The sequence below is a fragment of the Argiope bruennichi genome, chromosome 2, assembly GCF_947563725.1.
Source record: "Argiope bruennichi chromosome 2, qqArgBrue1.1, whole genome shotgun sequence".
NCBI classification, from domain to species: Eukaryota; Metazoa; Arthropoda; class Arachnida; order Araneae; family Araneidae; genus Argiope; species Argiope bruennichi.
Genome location: NC_079152.1, coordinates 145106398 through 145120729, shown reverse-complemented (window position 1 = coordinate 145120729; position 14332 = coordinate 145106398). Strand labels below are relative to the sequence as shown.

General features: G+C 26.7%; 1 protein-coding gene across 8 annotated transcripts in view; it reads right to left on the bottom strand.

Moving 5' to 3' along the window:
• LOC129991030 (semaphorin-1A-like) overlaps positions 1-14332 on the bottom strand; it is a 631522-nt gene that overhangs the window by 92032 nt on the left and 525158 nt on the right. For 7 of the 8 annotated variants that reach the window (XM_056098199.1, XM_056098198.1, XM_056098197.1 and 4 more), the window contains 2 exons: positions 11346-11366; positions 5314-5418 (listed from right to left, as the gene is read on the bottom strand). In XM_056098199.1, coding sequence (XP_055954174.1) covers positions 5314-5418; positions 11346-11366 — 126 coding nt within the window. The remainder of the gene's footprint in view (positions 1-5313; positions 5419-11345; positions 11367-14332) is intronic. The other variant, XM_056098201.1, reaches the window with a different exon arrangement.

Genomic DNA, 14332 nt, shown 5'->3' with positions numbered 1-14332 from the left:
TTCTTGTTCTTTTTTATGTCAGTTGGCCAATTAAGCATTTAGGTTGATAGATGAATGCAGTGTTTAATAATCTTAATCAGGTTTTATGTCATGCAAAAATGATATTTTATATTTTAATTGGATAATTGAGCAGCAAAATTTTACTATTAATGATTATGTCTTTCAAATATTCTAAAGCATATTTACTTGGACCAGCTCTCTCCCGAAGAAATTAATATTTTAATTAGTTTATGGTTTGCATTTTAATTTGAACTAAGGAAAAAATAAAAATTATTCTTTAAATTTTTTCATGCGATGCAATTGTACTTAAATGAATTAGCTTTTAAAATAATTTTTAAAGTAGGTAACAACATTGTAAATTCATTTTTTTTTTTTGCAAAAATATGATTTTTTTTATTTAATATTTTTAATGTTGTTAGTTTTCCTTATAAAACCGTTTGAATTTTTTTCTGTGTCCATTTTTGGAGGAAGTTACATCGATTTTTATATTTGTGCACATTTTAATGCTATTTTGCATCCTTAAATACTATTTTCTTACATTCTTATCTTTGGTAGAATTATCTTAAGAAAAACCTCATATAAAAAATGAATGCATATTTTTTGTTTTAACTTGGTATAAAAATGTCTCTATATATTCAACAATTCTTGAACTAGAGAATGGCGCAATAATCCATTCATTTAGAAATATTCCGTATTTGTTTTAATGGTTAAAAATGAGAAAAAAAAATTGAAATTTTCTTATGATTTATGAATTGCACCCCAAGAGTGGATAAGAATACGACTTATTTTTTTAGTTCAGGAACTAGATAATATAAGCTTTAAGCTGTCTGCAAAATAATAAGAAAATCATTTGATAAATCTTTAAAATAAAAGAATTTTGCTTTATATCTCCTTTTTTAATAATAAAAAAAGCATTTTTGCAATTTTTAAAATTTTTTTACCTTTAAAATATTCTAGTTTCCTGTTTTTCCAATCTTTTTTATATAGAAATTCAAATATAAACTAATTTCGAAAATTTTCATCTTGAAAGTTTTTCCTCCCCTCTATATTAATATAAACTAATATTAATTTAATATAATAGTAATATATTAAATAAATTATATATATTTATTATAATAGTAATTTATTATATAACTATTATAATATTAATTTATTATAATAGTTATAGATATTTTTTATTTTAGATTACTTAAAACTTTAAAAAATTTTCTTCTACAGTTTTAATTATATAACACAAATGTCATAGTTCAAATTGCGATTAATTAGTAATATTTTGATGTTTAATCCAGAAAAAAAGAAGCTACGTATTAAAAAAAAATCCCAAAACTTAAAGATTTGCTCACAACAAATATTCCAACATCAAAAAGAAAAACAATTTGACATATATATATAATATGGGTTTCTTTCTGTTTTCAACATGGATACATCATCAATCTGAGTGAATATTCATATTTTCAATAATTTATTTAATATTGTATTTTAAAATAATAAGAAAGTAGCTGGAGGATTGTATGAAACTATATCTTATCAAATATCTCAAAAATTACTATCAAGTACAAAAGCAAAATATTTATATAATATATACAAAAATAAAGCACCAAGGAAATCAAATTCATGATATAAAGTTCAGGTCCAATTATAGGAATATATGCATTGTCATTCCACGAAATTAATTCCGAAACCGTATTTTTAATTTTAAAGAAAACTGTGGAAGCTAATTAGTTACTAAATTTATAAATTCTTAGGAAACGGGATGCCGTCTTAAAGCAAAGAATTAATTTTATTCAAAACATACCAAGATTCTGCGATTTTCTCAAATTGTTTTGATAAATATACATAACACAGGCTTAAAAGAAAAAAAAAATCAGAAATTCAGAAAATAATGAGTTATACCAAACATAAACCCCAAGAAATATAATAAGTATGGCTAATTGAACTTTAAAATGAATTAATTGGAATAAAAAGTACTTAAAATATTTAAAATATAACAAAATTATTGCATGAAAGAAAGCTAATCTCAGGAATGACAAATTCGTTTCGGAAAAGGCGGAAATCTGAGTATCGGCGGAAATATGTGATGTCTTGATAAAATAAACTAATTAAATATTGTCAGCTTTAAAAGCAAATATATTTCTTCGCTTTTCTGCTTACTGAAATGTTTTCCACAAGTAAATAAAAAAGAGTTTTCTCTGAAATTTTATAACAAATTCAGACATTTCCTATAAATAATCTTAAATGCCAAAAAATTTTTGATCATTAATTTTTCATATTTTTCATTAGGGTTTTAAAATGCAAATGTTACATTTCACTGCATGAGTATTTTTGTATATCTACTAAAGTATTATACAAAATAAAAGGTAATTTATAATCATGTTAACAGGATTCTGGTAATCGGAAAATTGTTGATTTTGTTTAACTAATTCGTTTTAACTGGTTTAGCGGCATTACTAAAATAAGAAACTTTACATATAAAAAGATTAAACCCATTGCATTAAAGAAAATAACATGCACTCAGAGAGAGACAGACGCATTACCAACGTCGCAAAAACTGAAGCAAGGATAGGAATTCAATTTCATTGAATAAATTGATTCTTTTTCTAAACATTATGGGTGTAATTAAGAACAGCTTTTAAGTAATGAATTTTTTTTCTCGAACATAATATTCCACCGAGCAAGCCAAACCTTCATTGATCGCCAACAGCGAGAAGAAAATTTTTCTATTTCACTTTAGAGAATTCGATGCAGCAGCAGTAGCTTTTTAAAAAGTGTCCTTTCTGTAACTAAGTGATAAATCCTGATAAATGACACTCCTGTGACCAGTTTTTACACCGATTCATTAAAGTATCGTCACATTGTTCTTCGAAAGTCAAAAGAAAGTAAAGAAAGCGTCGCCAAACTTGCGCCAAACCCGATATTGATGGATGATGTTCCAGGCGTTGGAAACAACGGCCGACCGCCAATAAAGTAACGCCGTTAATCATATTCAGGTGGTCATGTGATTAATAACTCGGCCACGGAATTATTCTTAGTCTTAAACTTCGCTTGCCCCTAATAATTAGCAGCTGTTGATTAGCAAGCACTTTAATTAATCGTTAGGATAATCAGAGCTGAAAATATTGCCCAGCACTCCCGCCGGCCAAACAATAATCTATCAGGCAACAACAGGCATATTCGGATGAGGACACTTTGTCGCGAATTTTTACGTTCGTAGAAGGAAGCAGCAATTTGTGAATTGATTGCAATATAGGAAATATTAGCAGAGAAGAATTCCTGCGTTAGATTTTACCTGTAAGAAAATGTTATTCAAAGCACACGGTGCAAAGAGAATATACTGTTTATCAGAATGCCATGAAATCTAATGTGTATCATCACATACATTTTGTTGCAATTATTATTTTTAGTCTTTGTCTTACTAATGATGATTCAGAATACATTTATGGGTATTCGTTAGTGATAGAAATAATAGCATTTAAAAATATAATTTTTTTCAACAATCAACACATTTCTCTATATCTATTTATAATAAAGATGGATGTCTGTGTATGAACGCGCGTATCTATGTGTGTGTGTGTTTTGGGGGACCCTACAGGCCATATCGTTTGGCCAAAAGTTACCAAATTTGTAAGAATTTAGAGGGTGGAAATGTGCATCTCGGAGCGAATTTGGAGGGGGGGGGGGTGGGATTTTAATTAATTAAAAGAGAAGCTGGATTTTTATTGCTTTTCCGCTACAGTTCCCAAAAATATTTCCTCGCAAAAATTAATTTTACATTGTTTTTAAAATAAATTATCTTTTCACTTATGTTACTTTAGTTGCTGAAAATTTAGATTTTAGCAAATTTAGATTAGATTTAATTAACTTTTAAATATATTTAACAGCAATATTTTCATTGTTTTGAATGAAACTGAAATCGTTTTCATTACTTCATCAAATATTTAATGGTGTGATATTTTCCATTGTTGTACGCCAAAAAAGAATTCTGTATAATCTATACGCAATTTACAAGACAAATAAAAAGTGAAGTTAAATAACATGAAATTACTTTACATGCACCGGACATAACAGCGCAGAGATGTCACCATTAGGAGAATCCATATATACAATAAGCAGAACATATTAAGACTATTAAAATAAGACTTTCATTTCCGACAATTTCCTCGAAGTCATAGACATGTAGTTTCATCTAAATGATTTAAGTGAAATGAAATATAATTAATATTTCCGGCGAACCATTGATCGCCAAAGACGACAAGTTAATATTATTAACATTCATGTGTATGCATAATATTATAATTATATGTACAATTATTATTAATATACATACCAAAATTGTTTAAAATCTAATTTTACTACAGATTATGTGCATTCTTGTCAATAAAAATATTCGATTTTTTTTTTATTTCGATTTGAGAGAATATATTTCTATTATATGTCCGAAAAAAATACTATTGCATATAAGAAAGAATGACTGTTGTTCAAATTTTGTAAGATGCTTTATTAAATGTAATAATTAATTATCCTAGTTTATCGAATAAGATGCTTAAAAATGCCTCTTTTCAATCTGCTTTTCTTTTTTTTTAATTATTGCAGATTTTCAAAGATTGATATTATTTAAAAAGTAGTGAAACATGCTATTGTAATTAATTAATAGCTAGAAAAATATTAAATATTCAAAATTTCAAATGAGTTTATGAAATGAGACGTATTTTAAAATAGATACTGAAATAATTTCTGATAAAGATACAAGCAAAAACATTTATAAAAATTAGCACCGTTTTGAGTGAACCCATGGCATATTTGTAAAGAAAAAAAAAGCTATAATTTATTTTAAATCAGCAAACTGAAATGAATGATGTCTTTTTTAATCAATATCTAAACACTGTTATTTATATACTATACAACTTATAAACTATTCTTATAAAAAGTAATCCATGATGACATGAAATTTAAATTAAAGGAATATAAACTAATTAAATTATATTAATTATGCTTCGAAAAATTATTAATATTCGAAAAAGTATTAAATTAAATTTACAAACTTTTGATCATACATATGACATATCTGTCTTTTTAAAATTAATTATAATCAAGTTAAGATTTCAAGAATTAACAATTAAATACTATAGAAAGTACAATTATTGATAAGGTACCCGAAAATGTTCATTGATCTACAGAGATTGCTGTGGTCTACAGAGATTCACATCGATATTAACAGATATATGCAATATATCATGACACGTGAATTCTCAATCAACAGAAAAAACAATTATCACGCATTAACATGAAACATTGAAATTCGGTTCATGTACTCACCATTCAAATGCTCGAAGTTGAACTGCTCAGTTCTCAGAGGTTCTCTATAAATAAGCGGATCAGCACCAGAGAATTGAGCTACTGTTGCCACATACAGGTCGCCATCTGACAAAAAAGAAAAAAAAATTATAAATTGGATATTTTTCGTTGGATATCGTTTTTTTTTATTTAATAATATCCAAACAAGATGTCTCGAAATTGTTAAAAAGAAACCTTTTATATATTTTCCACATTTCTTACAACAGCATTTTTTTTAAGAAAACAGTTCATATATTTGTCAACAGATGGAGCCAACTATTTCAAATTCAATACAGTTTAATTACAGATATAGAAATCAACAATAAGAACAAAATTACCCATTTCTCCGAAAAAATAAAATTATCCTAAATCAATAATGTTTTATATTGTATAATATATTCCCGATAATACGTATTTTTAGATTCTTATCTATTGAAAATTCATCTGAACATGTTTATCACTTATTTATTCATTTGAAATGTTTATAAAAAGCAAACATTTTTTCTTTCTTTTGTGTAAAATGATCAATAATGTGTTTACAAATTTAAAAAAAACAGAATTCTGATCATAAGAATTAAAAAAATAATACGAATAAAAGAAATAAATATCTGAAATTACAATTCTACAATATCTCCAATGTAAATTAAGAACGAAGTTGCAAAATAATTTTGGCAATTATTATTCTCGTAATAATCATATTATATACTAGAATAAAAATGCCAAGCATGATCATTTAAATCTAACATCGACACAACTTGAACAGTTCCATAAAAAAACGTATTTTTCAATAATTTGAGATTTTAGTTTTTTTTTTAATCTGTTTTTGAAAACGAATATTAAGATTGGTGACAAGACTTTTCCAACAAAAACGTTCCAAATGTTTGTTTTATAATATTTAATTCACCCAAATGGAAATAATAACCAAATATTCTGAGAGTCAATTGATAATGTAAATCATAATAGATTTGAATAGAGCCAAAAAGAAAATCAGTGAAATTTATGTGCTTTTTAAAAGTAAATGATAGAAATATAGCAACCAAAGAAGTATCAGATTTGTTTTATAATATTTATATTATACAAATGAAAATAAGCAATCGTATATATTGAGTGACACCAGCATGTAAATACGCGGGAATGAGGTTAAAGAAATCAATGACATCTCTAAGCAATTTGAACTTTTAGCCTCTTATCCATCCTGCTCGGAATAAGAAAGAAATAGAGTAACCCTTTACCATTGAGACGTTCCGAGTGACAAGACTCGCCTTTTAAGTAACATTCTCGTAAAATTTATTGCCGAGTTAAGAGCTCTTTTCCCTTTCCTCTTCGTCTTACTCTTAAGCAAAATGAGCTCTCCAGGGCAAGAGGCCACTGAAATAGGGACCAAACAAAACTTGAAAAGGAGACACCGGCGCGGACTTTAAGGCCACAGTAAAAGAAAATATTTCCACTTTCCACCGGTGCGTTTCTTTGGAATTTTACAGCAAACAACATTTAAGTATATCATGTCATTTAAATGGATGAAATATATTTTTAAAAAGTGGAAAGGGCTAAGAATTTACGCTTATGGGTATTATTTGAAACGAGATCTTCTTTCGCTAATGCAAGCGGCGGTAAGTTTATATGTTGAAAGAAAAGAAGGACAAAGTTGCTTTCCACTGTGTATCAAGAATAAGGATAAGAAGGTCAACTGATTTTTTTAATTCCTCTATTTAAAGAAAGATACAGAGTATGTTTAATACAAAACAACCTCTTAAAAATCATTAAATTCAATAATGAGCAGAGAAATTTGCCCCGAAGTGGATAAGTTACCATTAACGTGTGGGATTCGTTATTTTATAAAATAACTAGATATTTTAGAAAATTACCATATGAATGAGTTAAAATATGTAAAATTATTGGATTATACGATTTAATTAGTTATTTTATAGAATAACGATTGCCTAATAATTAAAGTATTTAAGATGACACGCTAAATCTTTTTGAACTGGTTGCGACTGGTTAAAAATTTATTAAAGAACCAATATTTTTACTACTGTTAAAATAATGTAACAATAGTATTATATCATATGTACCATTTTTTTATCATTTATTATTTCCTTGCTTATTTAATTTTTCCGAAATGTACTTTTTTTATGAAGTGTACTTTATTAAAAACTTTAACTATTTAAGATTAATTCATCTATAAAGTTTATAAACGAACAAATTTGCTTTAATGTGAGATTATTTATTGGTCAATCATTAGTTAATTTATTTTTTTAATAATATAGTTATTTCATAGAATAATTAGTTCATTATATTAACACTAGTTAATTAGTTAAAGCATAAAATTATTAATCTATTACCGACTTAGATAATTATTGCAAAAAATGTCTGGCTATTCAAAGAAATAATTGAATTATATGTTTTTGACCTTAATACATATACAATTTCTTTCTGGGGGGAGGGGATTATATGTCGCAAATTAGAAAGCGTTTTTTTCCAGAATACTTTGTTTTTCTTTTTAAATTGCACAATTTTTTAATTTTAAAATGTGTGTAATATTTCTAAACATTGCTTAATAAGCAAAACTTCTTTCCCTATCTTTTATCTGATCCTTATTTTTGTTGAAAACTAAGCCATGTGCGAAAGCATAGTGAAACAGGCTATAAATTCGTCTTATTTATTTGATTATATAAAATTCTAAATTTTGATTGAATTTTCAGAAAAATCATTTTAGAAAATCAAGAAACAGTGTATAGAAATGTGGTTTCCAAAATAGATTTACCAGATTTTCTTTCTGAAGAAAATAATCACCAACAAGGCGTTACAAAATATAACTGTCTATATATATTTCTATTGCTCTAAAATTAGCTGATAAATTAAGATGGGAATTAAAATATGTTCATTGTAGCTATATAGTATATACATTATCAGCGAAAATTTTAAGAATTTATTTTTCTTATATGCGAACAAAACTGACTGTTTTATAACTCAAAATGAGCAAATTGTATTCCAATACATCAACTCCTTAATTTTTTATTATTCTTTTTAAATATGTTTAATTTATGAGACATTGTTTATATATAAGTGTTTCAGGATAAACAAAAAAGAAAACACGTGTATTTCTAACAAAATATAAATGTTAAGTTTCTCGGCCTCACGATTAAAGCAATTACAGTGGCGGAGTGTAATATATCGAAGTAAAGCGGAATCATTCACTTTATTAAATGATTGTTCGAAAAACATTTAATTTGCATATTAGAATAATCTCATTTGAAGTTGTTTATCTTTTAATCACCGATTCATCTTTAGAAGATGGTGAAAGAAAGAAAAGCTCGTTCGTCTTGTAGTTACGTCTTCACTGCTGCATATATATACAAGCAGAGTAACAACTGTTACAGATTTCGCGTCGATCATTTTTCAATTTTTGTTTTCTACTAAATAATTTTCATTTATAGTACATTTGTTTTTGTGTCTGTTTATTATTATTTTTTTTGTCATACGCATTTTTTAAATTTTTTTTTCTTTTCCTTTTTAGAACATGGTATTGGAATGAAAAATCTTTAGTCCTGACAACTATATCAATACAAAAAATACGTGGGACCCTAAATGGGTTTTTTTGTTGTTGTTGTTGTTGGACAAAATTGCTTATGAATATATGATTATAATGCTAGTTTACTACTAAATCTTGATACACATATATACATATTAAATAAAAATAACTGTCACCTATTTAATATTTTTATAGTAAACTATAATTTATTTAACATTATTTAGATTGGTGAGTTATTTTTTAATATTATATATGCAGAACATTTTTATCGGTAAAATATATTAGTGCAAAATTTTTTAACGGGTATATTGTAGTTCGTCATGCTGGCGACAAAACAACTCAATTTTATACTACTATTAATATTTCTTTGTTCGAACTACGATCCAGCTATGAAGATCGAAAGCAGGGAAAAGAGATCGTGAGAAAGCGTAGAAGGAAATTTTGATGGGGAAATATTTTTATTTTGAGGCTTGGTGAGGAAATAAGAAGCTGTGTTGTCCTAAATTAAAATGGAGTCTGAGTTCCATTAATTAGAGAATCGTTATTTTCAATTCGCAGACAAATTGAAATTATCACAAGTATAGGAAAAAAAAAAAAAAGATTTGTTAAAATATCTATTCTCAGTCTCATTCAACAGCTGCCTTACAACTGTAAAACATTACAGCTGTCTTATTAAAGCAAATAAAAAAATTTTAATCGTCCTGTTAGGTAACATTATGTTCACTTACTTTTTTCGATAGTTAAATTTTTATTCTTAATGCCAGTTCAATAGTTAATGGTCTTATGGTTAATATTTAAAAAATCTTGATTTCTCTGAAAAATACATTTGAATGATGATTCGCGATTGACTGGAGAATCTCGCCTCGAAGGATGAGAAGTTGTAGAAGGAAGTGGGCTAAATCAAGGAACACGGACTGCTTTGGCATAGGAAACACATAAAAAAAAACTTTTTTTTTCCATTTAAAAAAGAATAAAAACACACAAAACAAAAAAAAATCAGGGGAAACGGAGAAAACTTAAAGCTGGATACGATCTAGGTTATTTTCTTTTGCCTTATGGCTCCCTGGTCGGCAATATCGAAACCTGAAATACCATTTCAGAGAAAAGAAAAAGTATTGCAAGAGAAACAACCTTGAAAGAAAGAATAAGGTCAGTAATAGGGAAAATGATCCGAATATAATGGTGGGGTGGAGGAAGAAAAAGGAAAGATCGAAGAGAAAGGTTTAAAAGAAAAGGATCGGGTAATAGTCTTCTGCAGCTCCACTTTTTGTTTCTGCTGCGAGGAGTATCACCGGTGGCTCCGTTAAGTACCAGGGAGCGAGATCCCTAAGAATCGTCTGTAGAAAGGGGTGAAAACAACAACAACAACAACAAATTAAACGGAATGTTGTGGAAACATTGTCTGAAGAGCAGACTCAGATAGCTGACCATAGATCACAAAGGGAGTGGTGCGTTCGGAACAAATGTGCTGGGAGAACAGGAAAGAAAACACTGGAATACACTCTTAAGACTCTGCTTTAAATGCCCCCCTCTGGGACGTTTAAGTTTAAATTTCCGAAAGAAAGTACGTTTGGGATGAGAAAAAAAAAGTGTATTTGCTTTGCGTGGGAGGGTGCTTTTTTATTTTTTCTTTATGAATTTCGGAAAAGAAATATTTTTAGTGAGAAGATTTGCAAAAACAAAGGATAGATCAGCAGGCAGATTTTGCAATTATTACTTTTTAAAAACTTTTTTCTATAAACTTACATAAATACTTGATTTTAAAATATAAGATCAGTAACTCATTTATACATTTCACAGGATAAATTAACAGCGATGAATTATATATTTCAATTAAGATTAAATTACATAAATTAAAAGAATATAAATAATTGTTCGATTGAATAACACAAAATAAGATAACATAAACAGCACAAAATCATATTCTGCGAATTCAAATTGCTATTTGGAACCACACCATGTGTCTGAAATTTTATTGCAGATATCACAAAACAAGAACAAATATGATGGCATAACTTGTACATTAATTAAAAAATAATTAGACAAGATTCTCAACACTGTTTAGTTTTTTTAGGTATTACCAACAAATTTCAGTTGATAAATTATTAATATTTAAATGAATTTCAAATTAAATCATTCTAATATTATAACAATCATTTATAAATACATTATAACAAATTATAAATACAAATATTAACAATTTAAATTTTGTATTGAATTTCTAAAAAAAAAAAAATCAATGTATATAAGTTCGGAAATGTGAGCTTTTGCACCAAATCAAATAAAACATATCATGATAAACATTTTTAAAAAATTAATATCATTTAAATGAAAAACAATGTACATAAAAAACTATATGTTTTCATCAGAATTTCTTTTTCAGTATTCAAGGCATCTTTGACAAAGCATAGCAAAATAAAATTTAAAAAAAAGAAAGAAAGAAAGAGCAAATATTTTAAGTAAAAGCACACAACAAAATTACCTGTACGTTGTCCCAGAGGTCCTGCCATTCGAAAGCATTAAGAAAGGAAAATTCAATACAGTAAATTTTGTTAAAATTTTATATTAATTGAAATGTGCAGAAAATATAGTGCAAATGTTTTTAGACAACTCATCACATATATAAGTAAACAACTTTTAAAAGTAATAGCAATAGAGCATTGTTCAATACGAATGTGAAAAAACATAATTTTATAAGGAAATTTATTTGTAAATTCATTTATTTTCACATATTTATTTAAGTTTGTACAATTTTTTTTATATTTTATAATATTTCAATTTAAAATTAACAAAAACTGATATTTTGACATTTTTGTCAATAAATTATGCTTTTATAATCATTTTTATTTCCTACAATTGAATTGAAATTTATTTAATACTGTGAATTTATTTTTAAAAAGGTAATTTCAATTCAATGAGAAAAAATCCGTGCAAAAAAAAAAGTAATTTTATTAAAAAGACAGATTTTGGAAAACATCAAATTTAAGAAAAAAGTTAGCAATGAAAAATAAATTTAAACGTTTTGAATGAAGAAGTTAAAAAAATTATATTATTTACATTATTTAAATTGGATTCTCATTTCTTTATAATAGCAAACAAAAACTATTTTCGCATTTTGCTATTAAAAAAAATTGAAGTGCTTGTATAAACTTTTGTTATTTATTTAATATAAAGGAAGAAAAATATTTGTAATCAAATTCATATTAGCTTGCTTTATTATGTTAAATTTATTCAAAGTAATAAAGTATATGAATTTCAAAACCGGAAATGTGCTATCTTAAATCAATAATTTAAAAACTAGAGAACAAAAATGACAATATGAATTAATTTGTCTTTTAAAATAATTTATTTGTCTACTTCATGTCTGAATTAATTTGTCTACTTCAATAATTTCGAAATTGAATATAACAGAACTTTTCATAAAATATCAAATAATTTAAAGTTGTATTAGACCTGATAATATATGTCTCGCAAAGAAAATTTCAAAGAGGATAATATACATATAGAAGGAATTTTAATTTTAAATTTTTAGCATGCATAATCAAAGACATTAGAATTTTATGAGTAATATTTATATGAGTTTTAATATTTAAAAACATGCAAATTAAGGCTTTTCAACATTTTGCTACACGTAACTGTTAAACTTCAAAACAATAAAAGCAATATTAACCATATAACATCATTTGTGCCAGTAAAATTAAGTAGTAGTTATAGTTTTAATTCTAGCGCTTATAAATTGCTTGTGAAAGTAAACATAATGCCTTTAACTTTAATAAATGTAATTTAATTTATTCATTCGTAAACTTTCAACATTTTTAAATCTAGCTATTTGTGAGTTCTTATGTTTAACCATGATACTGAATATTATAATAATGAAACCATTTACTTTAAAAATATATCTAAATGATGAATATTCTATTTTATACAGTTTATATTTAATATCACATCAAAATGTCAGACATAACAATGTTTAAACTAACTGAGATTATTCAAATTCGATTTTTAAAATCCAACTGAGAATATTTTACGTTAACAAAAGCCATTTTAAAAGAAGTATATAAAAGGCAAGATTTGTCATTAAAATGCATGATGAGATAGCACTATGGAACGAGTTCAAAATATTTGCTTATTATCAGGCGGTATTTGTCGTTATTACTCATCAGTTTGATGAGGGTATGAAATTTCTAAGGTATCAAGAAATCTGTAAGGTGTCACGAATGTTCTTTTGTGATTAAGTGATCAAATTTTTTCAATTTCTTTGAACTCTACATACAAATAAAGAGTGAACAGCCAAAAGAAGCAGACAGAAATCGAAACTATTTTAACCAATTCCATTTATTGATGAAGATTTAAAAAAAAGAATTCTCTCAAATATAAAAGAAAAGCTCTTGTAAAAAAAATTCCAGAAATTGTTATATCTTTCTGAACTAATTGAATTGTAATCACTTACAAACGATATAACAACGGTTTTAGCCCCAGCACCTACATAGGATATCATGTATGATGAGGTAGAGAGGATTTAATACAGAATAAATTTTTTAGACATATAAAATTTAATAAAAAAATACAATATTTCTTGCATCCAGCTATAGCCATTTATTAACAACATACTTTATAAAGGCAGCTTCAGCTTCAAGATATTTGAAGAATCATACAAAATATAAATAATAATTTCACAAATAATTAAATTTATTGTTTCTCATACTATTGCATTATGATTCTAGAAATGTTTTACTTTCTTTATATCTTTCTGAATTCAACAATATCCGTTTACTAACAATACATTTTTCAAAAAAGGACTTAGCTTCAAGATTCTTTCAGAATCAAATATGAAGTGAATAATTTGAGATAATTATCATCGTCTCTCGCACTGTTCCATGGTGATTCTGCAATTCTTTTGGTCTTTGTATAACTTAGTGAGCCCAACTATATCTGCTTAATAGCAATATATATCGAAAAAGGATTTCATTTTAAAATCCTTGCAGAATCAAACAAGGTCTGAATAATTTAACAAATAATGAAATCCATTGTTCCTCGCATAATTCCATAAAGATCACACAAATATTTTTTTTCCCACAAAACTTGCCAAACGATCTCTCACAAAATAAAGAAAAGCAATTTCAGGTGAAGTACAACGTACTTTTTTTCTCTCTTCCTCCGTTACGTACTCATTTTACGACTGGCACAAGGATCCTTCAATTCATATTTACGACGAGTTGTAAACGGAGACTATTAAAATCAACATCGGTAGAGTACCCAACTATTTATTCCGATCACACAGTTTACTGGATACTGTTTGCTCATTTACAGCTAGGATATTCGTTGGGCAATGTATATGAGGGTACTTTATCTTGGATAATGAAACCCAACTTTACCATCGAATCCATTCATTCATCGAGAAGTATATAGGGGAAATCTGTATATGGAAATTACTGTCAGAAATTATTTACTCAAACTTAAATCTGACTT